This window comes from Molothrus aeneus, chromosome 1, assembly GCF_037042795.1.
Source record: "Molothrus aeneus isolate 106 chromosome 1, BPBGC_Maene_1.0, whole genome shotgun sequence".
Taxonomy (NCBI): Eukaryota; Metazoa; Chordata; class Aves; order Passeriformes; family Icteridae; genus Molothrus; species Molothrus aeneus.
Genome location: NC_089646.1, coordinates 48,155,538 through 48,171,713, shown reverse-complemented (window position 1 = coordinate 48,171,713; position 16,176 = coordinate 48,155,538). Strand labels below are relative to the sequence as shown.

At 38.2% G+C, this 16,176-nt stretch overlaps 1 protein-coding gene across 2 annotated transcripts in view; it reads left to right on the top strand.

The window, feature by feature from the left end:
• Positions 1-16,176, top strand: part of ELMO1 (engulfment and cell motility 1) — a 302,032-nt gene that overhangs the window by 92,019 nt on the left and 193,837 nt on the right. For both annotated transcript variants that reach the window (XM_066556588.1, XM_066556597.1), the window contains 2 exons: positions 3,200-3,235; positions 11,370-11,469. In XM_066556588.1, coding sequence (XP_066412685.1) covers positions 3,200-3,235; positions 11,370-11,469 — 136 coding nt within the window. The remainder of the gene's footprint in view (positions 1-3,199; positions 3,236-11,369; positions 11,470-16,176) is intronic.

The window sequence follows — 16,176 nt, the reverse complement described above, 5'->3', positions numbered from 1 at the left end:
TTCATCCATCATCCCATCAGTGTTTCTGTAGAGGAGGAAGTTTTTGTGAACATCTTCCACCTTTGGTAGCAGTGGCCCTCTCTGGGGTCATACTGCATTAAAAACTTTTATCTTCAGTGGTACTCTTATACAATTCTGCTCATGTTCAAACAGTGCAGGCTTAGAAACAATTGCTGTGCTGAAGTGGTGTGACTGCTTTAGGTCTTGGTATCATTAGCTAAAGTGGCTCTACACTGCCTTCCATAATGGGACAATTTAGTTTTTTCATCCAGTTCAAACAAGCCCTTCCTGTGCACTGTGTGTTGCTCCAGCTGGGGTTTAGATCTGGGGTATCTTTAGTCTTTGTACAGCAGTTTTGGCACATGAACAGCTAAGTGTTAATCTAGTCAGGTCCCTGCTAAGCTGGTCTCTGCTGGAAGCTGTTCAAGATGTAACCTGCAGTATTTGAGCAGGCAGTAAGTCTGTGTGCTTGAGAAAGTCCTAAGAGAACTCACTGCTGCTCCTTGGGATTCATTTGGAAGTGCATCACAAAGTTCCTTTGAGGCCAGACAGGAAATACATTATGGTAGAGAAATGTCTAACCTGGTAACTTGTCATTCATGTTATTATGCATTAGGTTGGCATCTATTTTGAATTTCCTGCCTGCATAAAAATCGCTGGGTTTGTCTTTCACCACTATAGAATCCCAGCCTTTCACAATTGCTATTTAATTTGGCTTATAACATTTGATTTTTGGCTGTGGTTTTGTTTCCATCTGTGCAAGTGCAATTGAGGGATGCTTTTTTTTAGGAAACAAAAAAGAAAAAAACAAAGAAAAAAAGATAAATATAAGTATTGAGCTAATTACAGTGTCTAGATCAGTAAGGCTTTCAGCAGTTTTGACCCTACCTTGGTAACTCACCAAGAAGGGCTCTACAGAGTTGTTTGGTTGCTACCACAGAGTCAACCCTCTGGAGAAAAAAAAGTTATGTATATATAGAAAGAGGAAAGTTGATGGAGGTGGCAGACTGTTCTTAGTTTCTTTCCAGGCTGACTTGCTGGGAGAGTCAGCTTGGCTTCTCCTTGGTGACTTTTGCATGGTCTGTGGGTAAATATGAGAGGAACTCCTGCCCATGCCAGTTCCTTCTCTGTTATGTTTTGGTTTGATGATAGATGAAAACAGCATGTGTTGCTTTAGAGAACAGCCTCCATCCACATCTTCAGTGGTAAAAGTCAATCTATAATCATGTGTTGCTGCAACATTTGATGTCCTAGATTGATTGCTGCTCTAGTCACATCAAAGCAAGAAAAATCAGTGGAAATTGTTTGGTTTAATACAATGGCTATCTTTCCTCTGAAGTCAAAATTTTGTCTTTGTATTGCTTCACCAGAAATGTCTTCTATAATTCAATTATTTCTGCACAATTTTCCTAAATTTATATTTTCTTTTACTTTGCATACTTTTTGACCTCAGGTTAACTGATTGCTGATTGACTCAGGATGGATAAGAGTTCTGCAAATGCTAAGAGAGTTTAAATGTTTTGTTTTAGGACTTGGATATTTGTTCTGTAATCCCTGTCTCAGTCATGGAGAAAATGCCATGATTAGAGCCAGTTGTGAGAAATCTCTGGCAAAACAGAATCTGTCCTTTGAAGTGCTACCAGTTTGCAAACACCACACTTGTTTCTCTATCAGAAAAACACAGCCCTAATTTCAAGTTTGTTTGCTGCTTAGCCGAAGTCAGCACCTGGAAGAAAGCAGCTATTTTAAAAATAGGCCTGGGAAGAGTGGTATGAAGTTTGGCTGACATGCTGCAGAAAGTTGCAAGGATCCATGCACATTTGGGAGATGAAAAAACCTATTTGTTGTGGAAATTGTTCTTGGTGGTTTAGCAGAATTTGCCACAGCATGGAAGCACTTAGTTTGCAGAAGCACAGGAATGACATTCTGCTGAAGCTTGGATCTCCTGCTATGGAAACTGTTTTGAATTTTATTGCTCATAAAAGTATGTTGAGGGTATTTTCCCCCACTTGTTAAGGCTGTGTGATCATCAGGATGTTTTTTGTTTACTCATTATTACTGGCTACACAGATAGATGCTGTAGCATAAAAGAACCAAGGACATGAAATCTAAGGAAAAAAATCTTGTCACTTCTCTGATTTGAGTCAGGCTGTAGCCCAGTCTGTGTTTGGATACAGGGTAAACTGTGGCAGTACTATCTTCAGGCATGAGTATTGCAGCTCACAGCTGGCAGAGGACTTCAAACCACTGTTCCTGTGGTTTCTCCACTGACATTCACACAGGCCAGCCCAAAAGCTGCCCTCCTTGAGACTGGTTCCTCTTGAAAAGCTGGGAGGAATAACTGCTTTACTAAAAGGGAAAAAACCCCACAAACTGTAGCTGCATTCTGGGAGAGAATTAGAGAATTGAATCAGTGATTGGAGAGCTTGTAGTCCTAGAGCTCTTCAGAGCTGAATGACACTGCTGTGCAGCTTGCTGTGAGGGAAAGTGCAAACGGGAAGACCTGGGGAGAAGGTGCAGAAAGGAAAGAGGAACCTCTTTTTTGTCCTTTTTAACATTAGTCTGCCCAGTATGGAACTGCAGTCAAGCCTCTGAAATAAAACTGTGAAATAGATTTAGGAGGCACAAGAAATGGTTAAGTAAGGAATGGATTGGGATTTTTTTTATTTCTTTCTAGCTCTGCTATTTTTTATAAGTGATGTTTTAAAAAGAGGGTATCTATCTTTTGTGCCATTTTTACCATTTACTATCCTAGCTACACACCTTTCAACAATGCTGACTCTGACATCAGTATTAGTGGTGGAGACTACAAGTAAATAAAAGAGTTCTCCAGGCAATGGGGTTACATGTTGTTAAAACAGTACAGAAGATGCTTAATGTGTGAACCTTTATTGTGTTGTATCAAAGGCTTTTTACACAAATGTTTTATGAAATTAGAATGTCTAGATATGCTAGATATGTTTTTTTCCCCTAACAGAAGTTAACACAAGTATTCTGAACAAATATTTGAAATTTATTTGGAGTGTTCATTACCAGTTACTGAACTGCTTCTGTTCACAGCAAATTGTTAGCAATTTACTGCCTCTTATTGTATGCATGTCTGTGAATTTTATGGCTCAAGTATGGGGGGTTGTATGCAATAAATAGAGTACAGATGCTTTAAAGTGTTTTTCCTCACCTGCAAGTTTTAATTTTGCAGACGATATCAGAAATTGCAGAAGATAATGAAGCCCTGGTAAGAACTTGATTAGATCATCACCTTGCATACTACCTCTTCTTTTGCATGACTGAGTTCAGGCCCTTGTGCTAATCTTTATATGTAAATACAACCGTGCATATGCATCAGCAAGTCTTCAATCTTCTCTGTTTTCTGCTCTTTGATGCCTGTTAAAATTTCCTGATGAAGCCTTTTTTTTGCTTTGCCTATGGAATGGGTGCTTTATTTCTGTGACTTCAGCAGGGGCTTTAACTATTTCTGAAGTAAAGCTTTTGTTTTCTTTTCTTTTCTAATCTCAGAAAAAAAATAATTTCCCCAACTTTTCCAATTCCCCTCTTGAATTTCATTGGCTTATGTGATTGATAGTTGGCAATTTTAATGGTCAATGTTAGTGAGATGAAAAGTAAGGTCATTGTCCCAGACAATGGGACAATGACATTGTCTTTAGTTGCTGGTCCCAGGTAATGCTAGTTGTTGCAGATGGCTGTATAAAAGAAAGCTGTAAAATAGTAAATGGCCTCATATCAGAATTTCCCTGCCTGTTTCCCTGATGATTTTGAACAGAAGGCTTCTGTTTGCTCAGAGTTAAGCACAGGCTTTAATAAATTTGAATCCCAAGAGATGTTGTAATATCTTGACTGGCTTGCAAATTTGACATGTCAAGTATAGCTAAAACTCAAGAAAGCAAGAGAATAATCAATTAAGCATATGTCTGTCATTCTGAGAGCTTGATGTGATTTATCATGCAAGAAATGCAGCTCCCCATCCAAACCTGTGCTAAATCATACCTTCACAAATCTGCTGTAAACCAAGTTCTGAAACATTTATTTTTAAATCATTGCCTAATCAATAAATTATATAGTAAGAATAAATTTGCCAGGAAATTTAAATCCTTCTGCTAAGTTCAGTTTCTTAACCTAATACAAAGTAACTTGTTTCATAATAGAAAAGTTTAGATTATGAGGACAATTGTTAAAGTGCCATGAAGCTTTTGGAATTCTTGGCAGCATCATCTTGGCAGCATGACCTGAAGGCTCTGCTGCCATTCAGCAGGATTGTGAAAGGCTGGACAACTAGGTAAACAGAAATCTAATGAGGTTCAAGTAAATGAAGTGTATGGTCCTGCACCTGGGGAAGAATAACCCCAAGCACCAGTACATGTTGGGGACTGACCAAGTAGAGAGCAGCTCTGGAGAGAAGGATCTGGGAGTCCTGGAGGATGACAAGTTTACCATGAGCAGCTGGCTGTGCCCCTGGGGCCAGGAGGGCCAATGATATCCTGAGAAGACTGAGGCCAGCAGGTTGAGGAAGGTGGTCCTCCCCCTCTGCTCTAGTAAAGTCACATCTGCAATGCTGTGTCCCAGGTCTGGCCTCCTCAGTACCAGAAAGGCATGGAGCTCCTGGGACAGGTCCACTGCAGGGCTGAGAAGATAATTAGGGCACTGGAACATCTCTCTTAAGAGGAGAGACTGCAGGAGCTGGGCCTGTTTAGTGTGGAGAAGACTGAGAGGGGATCTCATTAATGCAGATAAATATCTCAAAGGCAAGTGCCAAGAGGATGGTGCCAGACTCTTTCCCACAACAGGACAAGAAGCAGTGGCAGTGAGCTAACACACAAGAAGTTCACCTCAACATGATGAAGAACTTTACAATGAGGGCAGCAGAACACTGAACAGGCTGCCCAGAGAGTTCATGGAGTCTCCCTCTCTGGAGACATTCCAACCCCACCTGGATGAGTTCCTGAGTAACCTGCTCCAGGTGACCCTGCCTTGGCAGGTTGGACCAGATGATTTTCAGAAATACCTTCCAGCCCTAAAAATTCTGTGATTCTGTGATCACCCCTGCTAAAACAAGGTATCTCCTGTCCTTTTAGATGGCATTTCCTCACTGCTGTGAAAATAGTTCTTTGTGGAAGAATAGTTATAGTCTTTCAGCACTTCTGTTTCCAGACTCTATTACACTGTAGACTTCTATGGATTAAGTTTGTCCTCAGGACAGTACTGAAATACTGACTTACAGTTGCATTGCATCCTTGTTTTAGGGCCTGATCTGACTGATGACCTGAATTATTTTTTTTACGCAGTTTAGCTTTGTTTACTCATGAGAACAAGGTTTTACCCACTTGATCCTTATTAAGATATTTATTAAGAGGCTCCTTATTGGTCGATGTAGATGTATCACATCAGTTAATACAGTAGTAAAGAATGTGTCTGTGACTAAAGTTTATTCTAACTTTGGGAGTTGAATCCTGCCAATGGGAACTTCAATTTGCATGGAGGTACTTAGATATTAATATTTTGATTTTCGCGAGATTAATATTTTGATTTCCAGCAGTAGTATGTAAGATAATACAATTAAGTAACACAAATTATTGAATTTGGGACTTGTACTGAAAAAGATACCAGAGCCATTGTTGAGGATATGAAACCAATAGTTCTGGAAGCTGACTTGCTCATATGTTTTCAAGGTAAAGTGTTTACAGTAGTGTTCTATGAGTGCAGTTATCCAACATCCTGACTATTTTTCCCTTATGTATTAGTAGGAAAAGATCTAGTGAAATGAGAACAAAAAAATACCCCACAGAGCTGGACATCATGAACTAAACTAAAACACTTCTCAGCATCCACTTCCCATCTTCTTGACTAAAGATACTTAAAGGAACCAAATGCTAATTTAAAAAAAGTTACTTTGGATGTACGGGATGACATAATAAATTTTTAAAAATTCCATGAAACAGCTCTATTAATTGACTTCCGCATTGCAGTGCTAAATTGTAGTCAAACCAAACTGATTGGATAGGGGTGTTTTTCCAGCATAGTGATGCCTGGGACTTTAGGAAGCGTCATCTGTTTGAGGAAATTGCCATGAAATGAACAAAAACTGGAATTTAAAAAATGGGGAATAAGGAAAAAAAGGTAATTCTAATCACATCTTCAGTGTGTAATAGTTCCTCTGGGCTAGTTTCCCATGCTTAATGTACCTTTGAGTGGATTTAGTCATACTCCATAGTAAGGGTATCTACACTTGGATTTATTCAAGAATATTTACAGTTATGTTTAAAATTCACACCATGTTTTTCTTTAATCAAAATTAATTTTCAGATATAGTGAAACCCTGATACTAGGGTTACAAAGCTATTTCTTGCTCTTGGAATGCAAGGGATTTGAAATCAGTAAGCCTGACCCCTTTTAATGATGCAGTGAAACTGTACCACAAAGAAATATTTCGGTAGTGCTTAGCCAGCACAATGAAAAAGAAAAAATCTGTGTCAATTGCTGTGTAGCAGTTAAGTGTATTTTCTGTAATCATCTAGAAAAATAGGGGCAGCTACTACACAGATTGTTCCATCATTTTCATCTGCACTAAGTACCAAGTATGTGTGAATTGCTCCTGCTTTGATTTTGCAGTTTTACCCTTGGAAAGGTTGCTTGAAGAAACAGGGCAGTGCAGAAGCAGTGAAGAGGAGCCATAGCAATATAAAGTTCACACTGTGCTGGCAAAGCATCCTGCTACATCATCAGTCTTCATTTTAGACTTAGTTGGATTCTGGCCCCATGGCTTTTCCAGAGCTCTTGTCTTCTGATGATTAGTTATATTCTGTTCCCCTGTTTAAATTTATTCATGGCCATTTATCCTTGACAGCTCCAATTTAAAAAGCTGTTTTTACTCTTTGATGTTGACCTCAGTGATGTCAGGCCTTTCAGCTGCCCAGTATTGGGCTGTGAGCCCAGATAAGGGACTTAGTTAACCACTCCTGCATTTAGTAGTAGGCTGCTACTCTCCTTTTGCCTCCTGTCCAATTAAATTGTTTCTTTGCTACTTTCCCTTGCAAAATTAGAGCTCAGCTTTGGTTCTGTTTTGCCCATGAAAGTGATTTGTGTAAACGTGTGCATTCTTTGGCTTCTAGTCCCAGTGGGCTGGTGGCTCTGTTGCTGGTTGCAACAGAGAAGCAACAATTAATTTCCAGATTCCACTACACAAAGGTATTTTTCATATAAAACATGAGCTTGGTAAAAGCTTGTATTCTTTTGTTTTTTACCTGATGACAGTTGAGCCTGACTAATTATTTTGATTTACATAATCATTTGAGCAGCCAAGTATTTTTCCCTCTGTAACAGTGATAAAATGTCCATTTTGTTATATGTGTAAAACATGGACTGAGATTTTTTAAATTTCTTTTTTAAAAACATCTAGAGGATATAGGTGCTAAATTGCCATTAATTTATTTCGAAAATCCAAGTTGCTCTAGGCATCTTTCAAAATAAGCACACAGGATAAAAAGATGGTTTAGCCTGTAGAAATGATACTAGGAAGGCGTGTGAGAGACAGGTGTGGTAATCAGGATCACAGGCACATTCCTATCATTTTTATTTTCAGGAAAGAAAAACTAGTATCAGAATGTGTGGAATGGTTTGGGTTTGGTTTTTTTCCTTCACAGTTTCCTAAGGTAAGAATACAGAGAATTCTTAGGAATTTAAATTAACAGGTTTGACCTGGCATTTCTCTAAAGCCTAGAGATGCAGAAAGCAGCTGTTGCCTTAATCTTCAGGCAGGTTTTTCAGAGAGGTTGTGGACCCACAGGCTGTGTTAGAGCATGGCCATCCACTGGAATGGCTCATGCTGGGACAGCTGATGGCATTGCAAACCTCAGCTTTCTGCTGCCTAGCAGGCTTTTGCCAGGACCTGCTGTGGGTGAGGAGATGCCTCATGTCCATCTCTCACAGTGGGGGTTAGAAGAGGAGAGTCAGCAAAGAACAGTGAAATAAATTTCATCCGTTGTCCCAATGTAAGGCATCCAAGAGCCAGAGCCAGAGCAGCATTCAGGAGGACTTGTAGAAGTAGCTTGCCTGAGAGCAAAGGTTATTAAGACGTCAGCATTAATGAGATATGAAATTGCAATTACACAGTGCATCTTTCTGATCATTTTTCCCCTCTTGCTGCATTAAAAAGTATCTTCATTGGGAATTGTCCTCAAACTATTAAGTAATTTAGCCAGAGCAGCAAGAGTTTGATAGTTACAGAACTGTTGTGCCTTAGCTATGGATTATTCTAAAATTATTTTATGAAGAAAGAGGCCATTATTTTTTGGACTTTTTGTATGATCAAAACCCTTACAGAGTTAAACAGCTCCTACCTTTTTTTTTTAAAGATTGCTAATTTTATAAAACAGCTTTAATTACCTTGAAAGTTCTAGCCTCTGTCTGCTGCTCTTAATAGTGTGTGTCTGTGTGTGTGTGTTTGGAAGCGAATTACTTGAAAGTCTATTTCTACCTATCTGCTTGTGTTTAACCACTTAACAATGAATCAACACCCTTCCCCTCCCCCTGCAGATGCTTTAATCCTTATCTTGCCCTAGTTACCCTGCAGATTGCTTTCATCTTTAGCTGTGCTGCTCCTAATGCTTATCCCTTAAGCCTGGCTTTTGACTTTTGCAATGGCACTTGGTGTATCAGTGCGTGGGCAGGTGCATGTGTACAGCCATATATTTTAGAAGAACACAGTGTCCATGTGTGGTGCTGCATAATAATAGAGCTGAACTATTTCTTGCTGCTTGATTAGTCCCAGTGTTGCACTTCTTCAGTCATTAATTATTTGAAGCAGAGTCACCGGAGTGACATCTGATGAGGTGTCTGAACATCTTCAGTTGAAAAGTGCATTCACCTTCTGGATCCCAAATGGTTGTATCACTGTCAGATCTACTAAAACTAAGTTTGTACATTCAAACCAGAATTGTCAGCTCCATTAGCCCAGTTTATTCCTCAGAGCTGTGGAAGAGCATGGATAAATCAGTATTAATCTGGTAGGATTGATCAATAGTTTTGATGAAAAGACTTAATGAGACTGGTGAATCCAGGTTAGTTTGATCCCATTACATTCCAGCCACTGCTGTTCTGAAGATGAATATCCATGCACAGGTTTAATGCAGTTTAAGTAAGCCCTCTAAACTTTACCTTTTGGTGATGGGATTAGTTTCCATGTACAATTTGTTTATTGAAGAACATTCATATACTAAATACAGGTTAACTGACAAAATTTTAAAACAATAGATGAGAAAATTTATCTCTGCCAGATTATGTGCTTAGTTTAACACTGGAAGAGATTTTTATCTACTTTTCAACCTATATGGCCTACCTTTTAAATTAAATATTTGAAACTTATTTAGTTTTAATTAATAATAATATTAATATTTATAATATTAGTATTCCTTGTATTTGTAGAAGTATTCTGTCATGAAAATGCATTAGGATTTGCTACAAGCTTTTGGAAGAAAGCCTTTCCTGGGGTTGCTGTTTTATTTGTGGGTTCATAAATAACTATATTATGCAAAAAGAATTAATTGGGGAATGTGACAGGACCAGAGCTGATTAAATTTCCTTCAGAGTCTTATTGTCATCTTAATATGAAATCCTTGGTTATTTGGAATGCTAATGGTGACATTTTAAATCTAATGTGCTTCTTAAATGATTTGCAATATTAAAGAAACCCCAAACAAACAAACCAGCTATGACAAGAAAAAAAGGCAACAGAGCATCCTCTGCCCCTCAAAACAAAACCCAGAACTTCTAGACCATATTTTTGCTGAAGAAAGTATTCCCTGCCAAGTTACAGTGGATTTTTAGAGACATAGTTTTTCTTGTTTGCTCTTTGGTGTAGGTTTTCCATTTTGTTGTAAGTAATCAGAGCAACTGTGCATACCTGAAATTACTGAAGGGAAAGGTGTTTTTGTGTTTTTTGGGTTTTACTCACAAAATGTCAGGAATGGCAGAGGTATTTTTGGTGGAGGGAATCTCAAGAGTTTTAGGAAAATGTCCTTTCTTAAATGAAGAGGCCGTTAAAGGCTGCATCTTGCCATCAGATATCCCTAAATGGCCGATTAAACCAAATCCAGCTACAGGAATTGTTGCATTGAAGCTGATTTGTCTGCCTTATGCCTCTGTATTGCTGTAAATGTCTTGCATCTGAGTGGATGTTCACTTTTTTTGTGTTGGGTTCATGCAGGACAGTGGGATAAACCACAGATCAAAGAACACCAATTAATTACATTGATTAACTATGGCTCTACTTTTGGACTCAGGTTTTCAACATGCTAAGTTTTGCAGTTTCAATCTGACAGAGGTTTTTTTTATTCTTTTTATTAGGCGTAAGCTGCTGTATTAAAATCACTGGGACTTTTCATGCTGTTTGATTGTATAATTTTGCTTTTTAATAGTTTACTGTCAGAGTACCTTGCAGGCAGTTTGACATGCCCTGGAAGGTAATTCCCTTTCAGGATCTCTGCACTGCTGTTTGTACTGAGTAGGTACTTCATGGAAGGGCTTCACTGAAATCCTTGTGGCTGCTGACTGTTTGGTGCCCTGAGTATGTATAGAAATGAAGCTAATCTTTAAAAGTTGTGGTTTAACATGAAAAGTTCCCATGCATCTAGTCATATTACCCCTGATGAGTTTAAACTCATTTTGAATTTACTTGAGTTCATTCAAAGATATGTTGAATTTCAAATTTACAGGTGTAAAATGCAGGGTAGTGGCCTGCAAAACCTAAATAATTTGAACTGCACACTTTGCAATTTGGTTGCTCATAGATAGAGTAAAAGAGATGCATCTCCAGGTTTAAAGAAAGAAATCAAGGCATTAACTGTTAGAAAACTGTTCAAGATATATAATCTCTTCTGGTGCATTTTTAAAATATATTTGCTTCATTGTAAGAGAAAGAATAAACCATGCTGTAACTTCCCACCAATTTGCTTGGTGCAGAGGTACCAAATTGTGACACCTCAACATGGTCTTCAATTAGGAGGATTTCATAAGTGCTAAGGAAAAAGTTCATGTCTTTCCTCTGTTACATCTAAATCTCTGAATATATGAGAGAAGTTTAATTTGGACTGATTTTTTTTTTTTTGAGCATTGCATGCAGTGTTCTCCTAGGAATTACTTCTTCTCTTCAACTGCTTTCCTCCAGTAGACTATTCTTGTTATCCATGCTAAATTGTTTTGGAGACTACCTATAGCATGGCCTCTTGCTCTTCTGCTACCTCTTAGTCCATAATTGGCTTCATTTTCCTGCCTTTCTGAAAGCTTCCTGCTGCTTTATTCCCTCGGTCATTGCCCTGCTGCATTACTGGTAAATGTGTCATGACTCCTGTCTCTTGCAGCTTTGGAGATATGTTGTCCTTTACACTGACTGCATTTGTTGAGCTGATGGATCATGGGATTGTATCGTGGGATACATTCTCTGTGGCATTCATTAAAAAGGTAAATTTGGAATCAATGCTATCTGTTCTATATCAGTTTAAATATTCGAGGTGAGTTGTGATTTGGGTTTGTTTCTTTTTTTCCTTCTTTGTTTTTTTCCCAGGTACATTATTTAGGTTGTTGGTTAAAAAAGGTACATGAAAATGGGATTAAAGTGCTGTTTCAAACTATAAATGTACTGCAGAATCTGGTTCAACTTCTGTGGAAATCAGTTGGAGTGAATTGGAATCAACACAGTATTAGGCTTGTTAAATGAGAAATTGCTTATTCAATTACATTGTGACCTCCCTGTGCAGATAAAATACAGTTAAAGCAAAAAATTAGTATTTTGATACAATGTAAACTAAAATGAGTAATGCCATATTTCTAGGAAAAAGACCCAGCACTGAAATGTTTCCTCTGGGGCATTGGAAGAAAAGAAATGAGTTAGTTTACAATTTGAAATTAGGATGATATCTGAGTTAATCAAGCTGAACTTTGCCCCTCTGAATCTTGCAGTTGTGGTATGTGGTTTTGAAAAATATTTGTTCACGATTTGCAACATATCCTTCTTTACTGACATGTCAGAGATGCACAAAAGCAGCAGAAACATGGTAGTACTCTTTAGGTACAGACATTTACAAGACTTCAGAAAAAGGTTTTGTTACTGATTCAACACTTTTCATTTACTGGGGAGAAAAATCCCAAAGCCACATAATTCTTCTTTACAAAGAATTTTCAAACCTGATTGAATTTATCACAACTTAAAGTGTATTTGAACAGGTTCAAAAGATATCAGTTACTTCACTAAAATAATATCAGAAGCATTAATTAAATTAATATAAGCTGTGGCAAATAAACCTTCATTTTAGCAGAGTGTGTCAGAGCAAGGGCTTTAAATTTTGTTAGAAAATTGCTACCATCAAAGGAAAGCAGAAATTTACTTTTGTTGCCAAAAGTGAAAGAAGGATCAACTAGGAATAAAAGCATTAGATACTTTAGATACTAAACCTCAGTTTTGGCTTGGTTTTTAAGAAAAAAAATAGTGTAACTGATCTGAGTTTTGGTCTGGTTTTTAAATTTCTTTTCCAATTTCACAGTCCAGGTAGATTGTGATGACAGTTGTTGTTACCTTCTAATGGCAAAGAAAATTCTACAACTGCTTTTAACTGACTGCAGGAGACACAAAGTCCAGAATGCCTTGCTTTCTAGGGGAGCCTACTATGGAGCACATGAAGAAACTTTCTAATTGGTTTAGAGCATTTACTTTGTTATTGGCTCAAAACAAATGTCTTTGTCCAACTTTTGCTCTGCGGACTGTATTGTAACAATAGAAGAAATTGTTGTGTTCCCCTTGTTAATGGCTCGGTCTCTTCTGTCAAGCACTTCTATAGGCTTCCTAGGATAATGACCCAAGTAAAAAAAAACAAAACAAAACCAAAACAACCAAAAGACAAAACAAAAGCATTTTCACAAAGTACCTATATAAACCAAAACTGGCAGGTAAAACCAGAAGTAAAACTATGGAGAAAGAAAGGGACCAAGGAGAATGATGGGGGAATGTGGTGGGTCTAATGCTGGCCAAATGTCAATGCACCTACTAGAATTATTTACTCATTTTCTACTGTGAGATAAGAATTAGGAGGAGAGCAAAGCAGGCTCAAAGCTTTAAAGGGCATGAAGAAAACTTTATTAACAGAAGTAAAAGAAAGAATAATAAGAATCAGAATAAAGCCTTCAGAACACTTCTCCCCTCACAACCTCTTTTCTTTCCCACTGACAATGTAAAGAGACAAAATCTGGGACTTTCGTCAGTTTACCACCTCTAGAATAGTCTTTCTTCAGTTCTCTTAGAGAGAGGAGTCTCTCTTGCCATGCTGTGGAGACATCTCCACAGGAAAAGTTCTCTTGTGGCTTCAGTGAATCAGCCACACGGGCAAGAGAAATCTGTTTGCAGTGTGAAATCCCTCTCATGCTTTACAGCGTTCCCACAGTTGCTTTCATGGGCCATGGCAACTTATGGGGTGCTGTTTTAAGGATGAGCTGTTCTAGCATGAAAGCAAAAGTTCTCTTAATCCATCTCTGGGAAACAGAGGTTTTCTTCTTTCCCTGGGGCAAGATTTCTCATCTCTCTCATTTCTTTGTTCAAACTTCTCATTAGATCACAGAGAGTTAGAAGAGAAACAGGGGGACAGAGAATGACAGAGGTTGAGGAACTCTCAGCTCAGGACTGTTCTGATCTGCATGCAGTTGGAAACCAGAAAGGCAGAGCCCTCAGTGGTGCAGTGTGGGCGTGGAACAAACCTAGCAGAACACCTTTGGACCATGTCTCATCTCTGTGGCAGCAATCTACAACTTCATCCTCACTAGCTTCTCTGACATTGGCTTTTGACAGGCCACCTGAGGTGCTTGATGGGCTTGCTCAAATGACTGACGGGATGGATAAGGGAGTTGATAAGTTTCTGCTGAGGGGAAACTTGCAATCAAGTGCTTCTGCCTTTTAAAGCTGTCCTTCATGCTAAATGAAAGCTAAACTTGAATGGGGTTGAATTAGTCTGATTTTTTTCTGGAGAGTTTTTAAACTTAAAAATATAGAATCTGAATGAGGCCTCAAAGGGAACCCCTGACTGCTTCTAATGAATAAGTGCTTGGTGTTGGAAGCAGACTCTCTCCCATCCTTTGGGTACCTAAAGACTGCTATTCCAAGTGCAGCAAGTAAGATTGTTGCTTTCAAGGAGTACTTTGTTCCTTATTTTAAGGGACAATAGCATCATTGGAAAAGCTTCCTTATGATAAGCAAAGTTCTCTCAAGGCCTTTTTCTTGCTTATGATGATATAGAGCTCATTTCCAGATTCCATGAGTGCTTAAAGCTTTTGGATTCCAAGTTCTTAGAAAAAGTCATGATGATTGGTTATCAAAATTGTCCTGTTTCTGGCCAGGACAGGGTTAAATTTTGCAGTATCCAGGAGTGGGCATGGCTAGGACACAGAGGTTATACTATACCACCTCAAATCATTTTCTGGGGTCAGGGGAAGGGATTCCTTCTGGGTCGGGGTAGCATGGCAGTGGTTCAGGTATTCTGGGTTTCCACGTTGCAAGCATTCGCAGGTTAAGCGTTCATCTCTCTCGTGCCCTCTGTTATTGATAGTATTACTGTTACTGTTCTTTTTCTTGCTTCATTGCTGTTTCCAGTAAATTGTTCTTATCTCAACCCATGATGTTTACCTTCAGTGCCTTCAATTCTCCTCAGGCCTGCCACAGAAAGCACAGGGGAGTGAGCTAGTGATGCATTGTTTGGGGTGTTCAATGGGGGCACTAAACAGGCAAATAACATTCCTAAACCGTGACAAAAATGCACTACACAAATTTGGTACTTTCATCTTTAGTTCCTACAAGAGGAGTAATGAAGTTTGTAGTATTGTTTAAGATATTTTTTAAAAATATCGTAAAAATCTTTAAAAATTAATTATATAATTGCTGATTCATAAGTGTATGATGCAGAGCCTTAGTGTTGACAAATTGCTTACTCTACCTTCTAAAATATATTGTGCAGAAAACAGGGTGGCAGCCAGAGAAGTATTTCTGTATGTCACAACTGTCAGTTGTTCTTTCTGTAGTCAAGTGCAGCTCTGGTTCCTTACTTTAAAATTATATGCACCCTTTAAAATTTTACTATGCACTGAATCTTAACAGAGACCACAACTTGGACAGATTTTTTTGTACATTTCTGACAGCAGGATAGTGCAGGCAAATAACTAATGAACATGCATAATGAAAATCATATCTGTTTCTTTCACTGTTTTTTTCCCCATGTGTTCTTTTTCTGGTGCAGCTTTTACATAGTAGTAATAGTAATAATAATAAGTAGTAGTAGTATTATATAACAACTTTTTGTTTAACTTTTGAATTCTCTCTTTTGTCTTAGCAAAGCTGAACCAGGAGGAGAACTCAAATGATGTAGTTCAGTTTGCTATAGGTTTTTCATCTACTCTCAGTTCACATATTTAGCTCCTATTTCAAAGGAGCATGAATGTGTAAATTCACGATCTGATTTCCAATTTCCCTTGAAATTGAAAGGAAGTTAAGCACCCAGACTCTTCTTTTGTGTGTGGCTATATATGCAGATTTTAAGGTTACAGGTATTTTGCTGAAGAAATAATATTATCCTTAATGAGACACACCCATGTGACCGGTTTTCACATGGAAGTGCAAAGCAATCAAGTTGCTTCTTTCTGAAAAAATGTAGAATTTTGCTGAGCTTGCATTATTTTAATAATTGGAATTTTTGATAAATGAATGCAGGATTATTTTTGGATGTTGAAAGCCCTCTCTGTGTGTGGTGCTTATTAAAGAGAAAACAGCAATAACACAGATTTGAACTTCTGTTGATTCCTGTCTCTTCTCAAGAAGGCCCTCTTTTTTTTTCCATATCCAGAACTTCAAGTGTGGGAATAGAATTTTGTTTTAATGCAGTTTTGTTCTCCCTGGAACTTACATGACTTATTTTTCAAGGTAGACAAGCCTATTATTTCTGGCCAGACTTCATGCTTTAGCAAGGTGGTTATGAATACACACAGCTTGACATGCAAGTTACCCAGCAGATGTTTTGCATCTATATTCAATGTGATACATCTTTTTAAACACACACGACAACTTTATACCTTGTGTTTGTGTTGATGATTAAAAGATGTTATGGTCCAAGGTCAGGAGAATAAATGAGGCTAAGG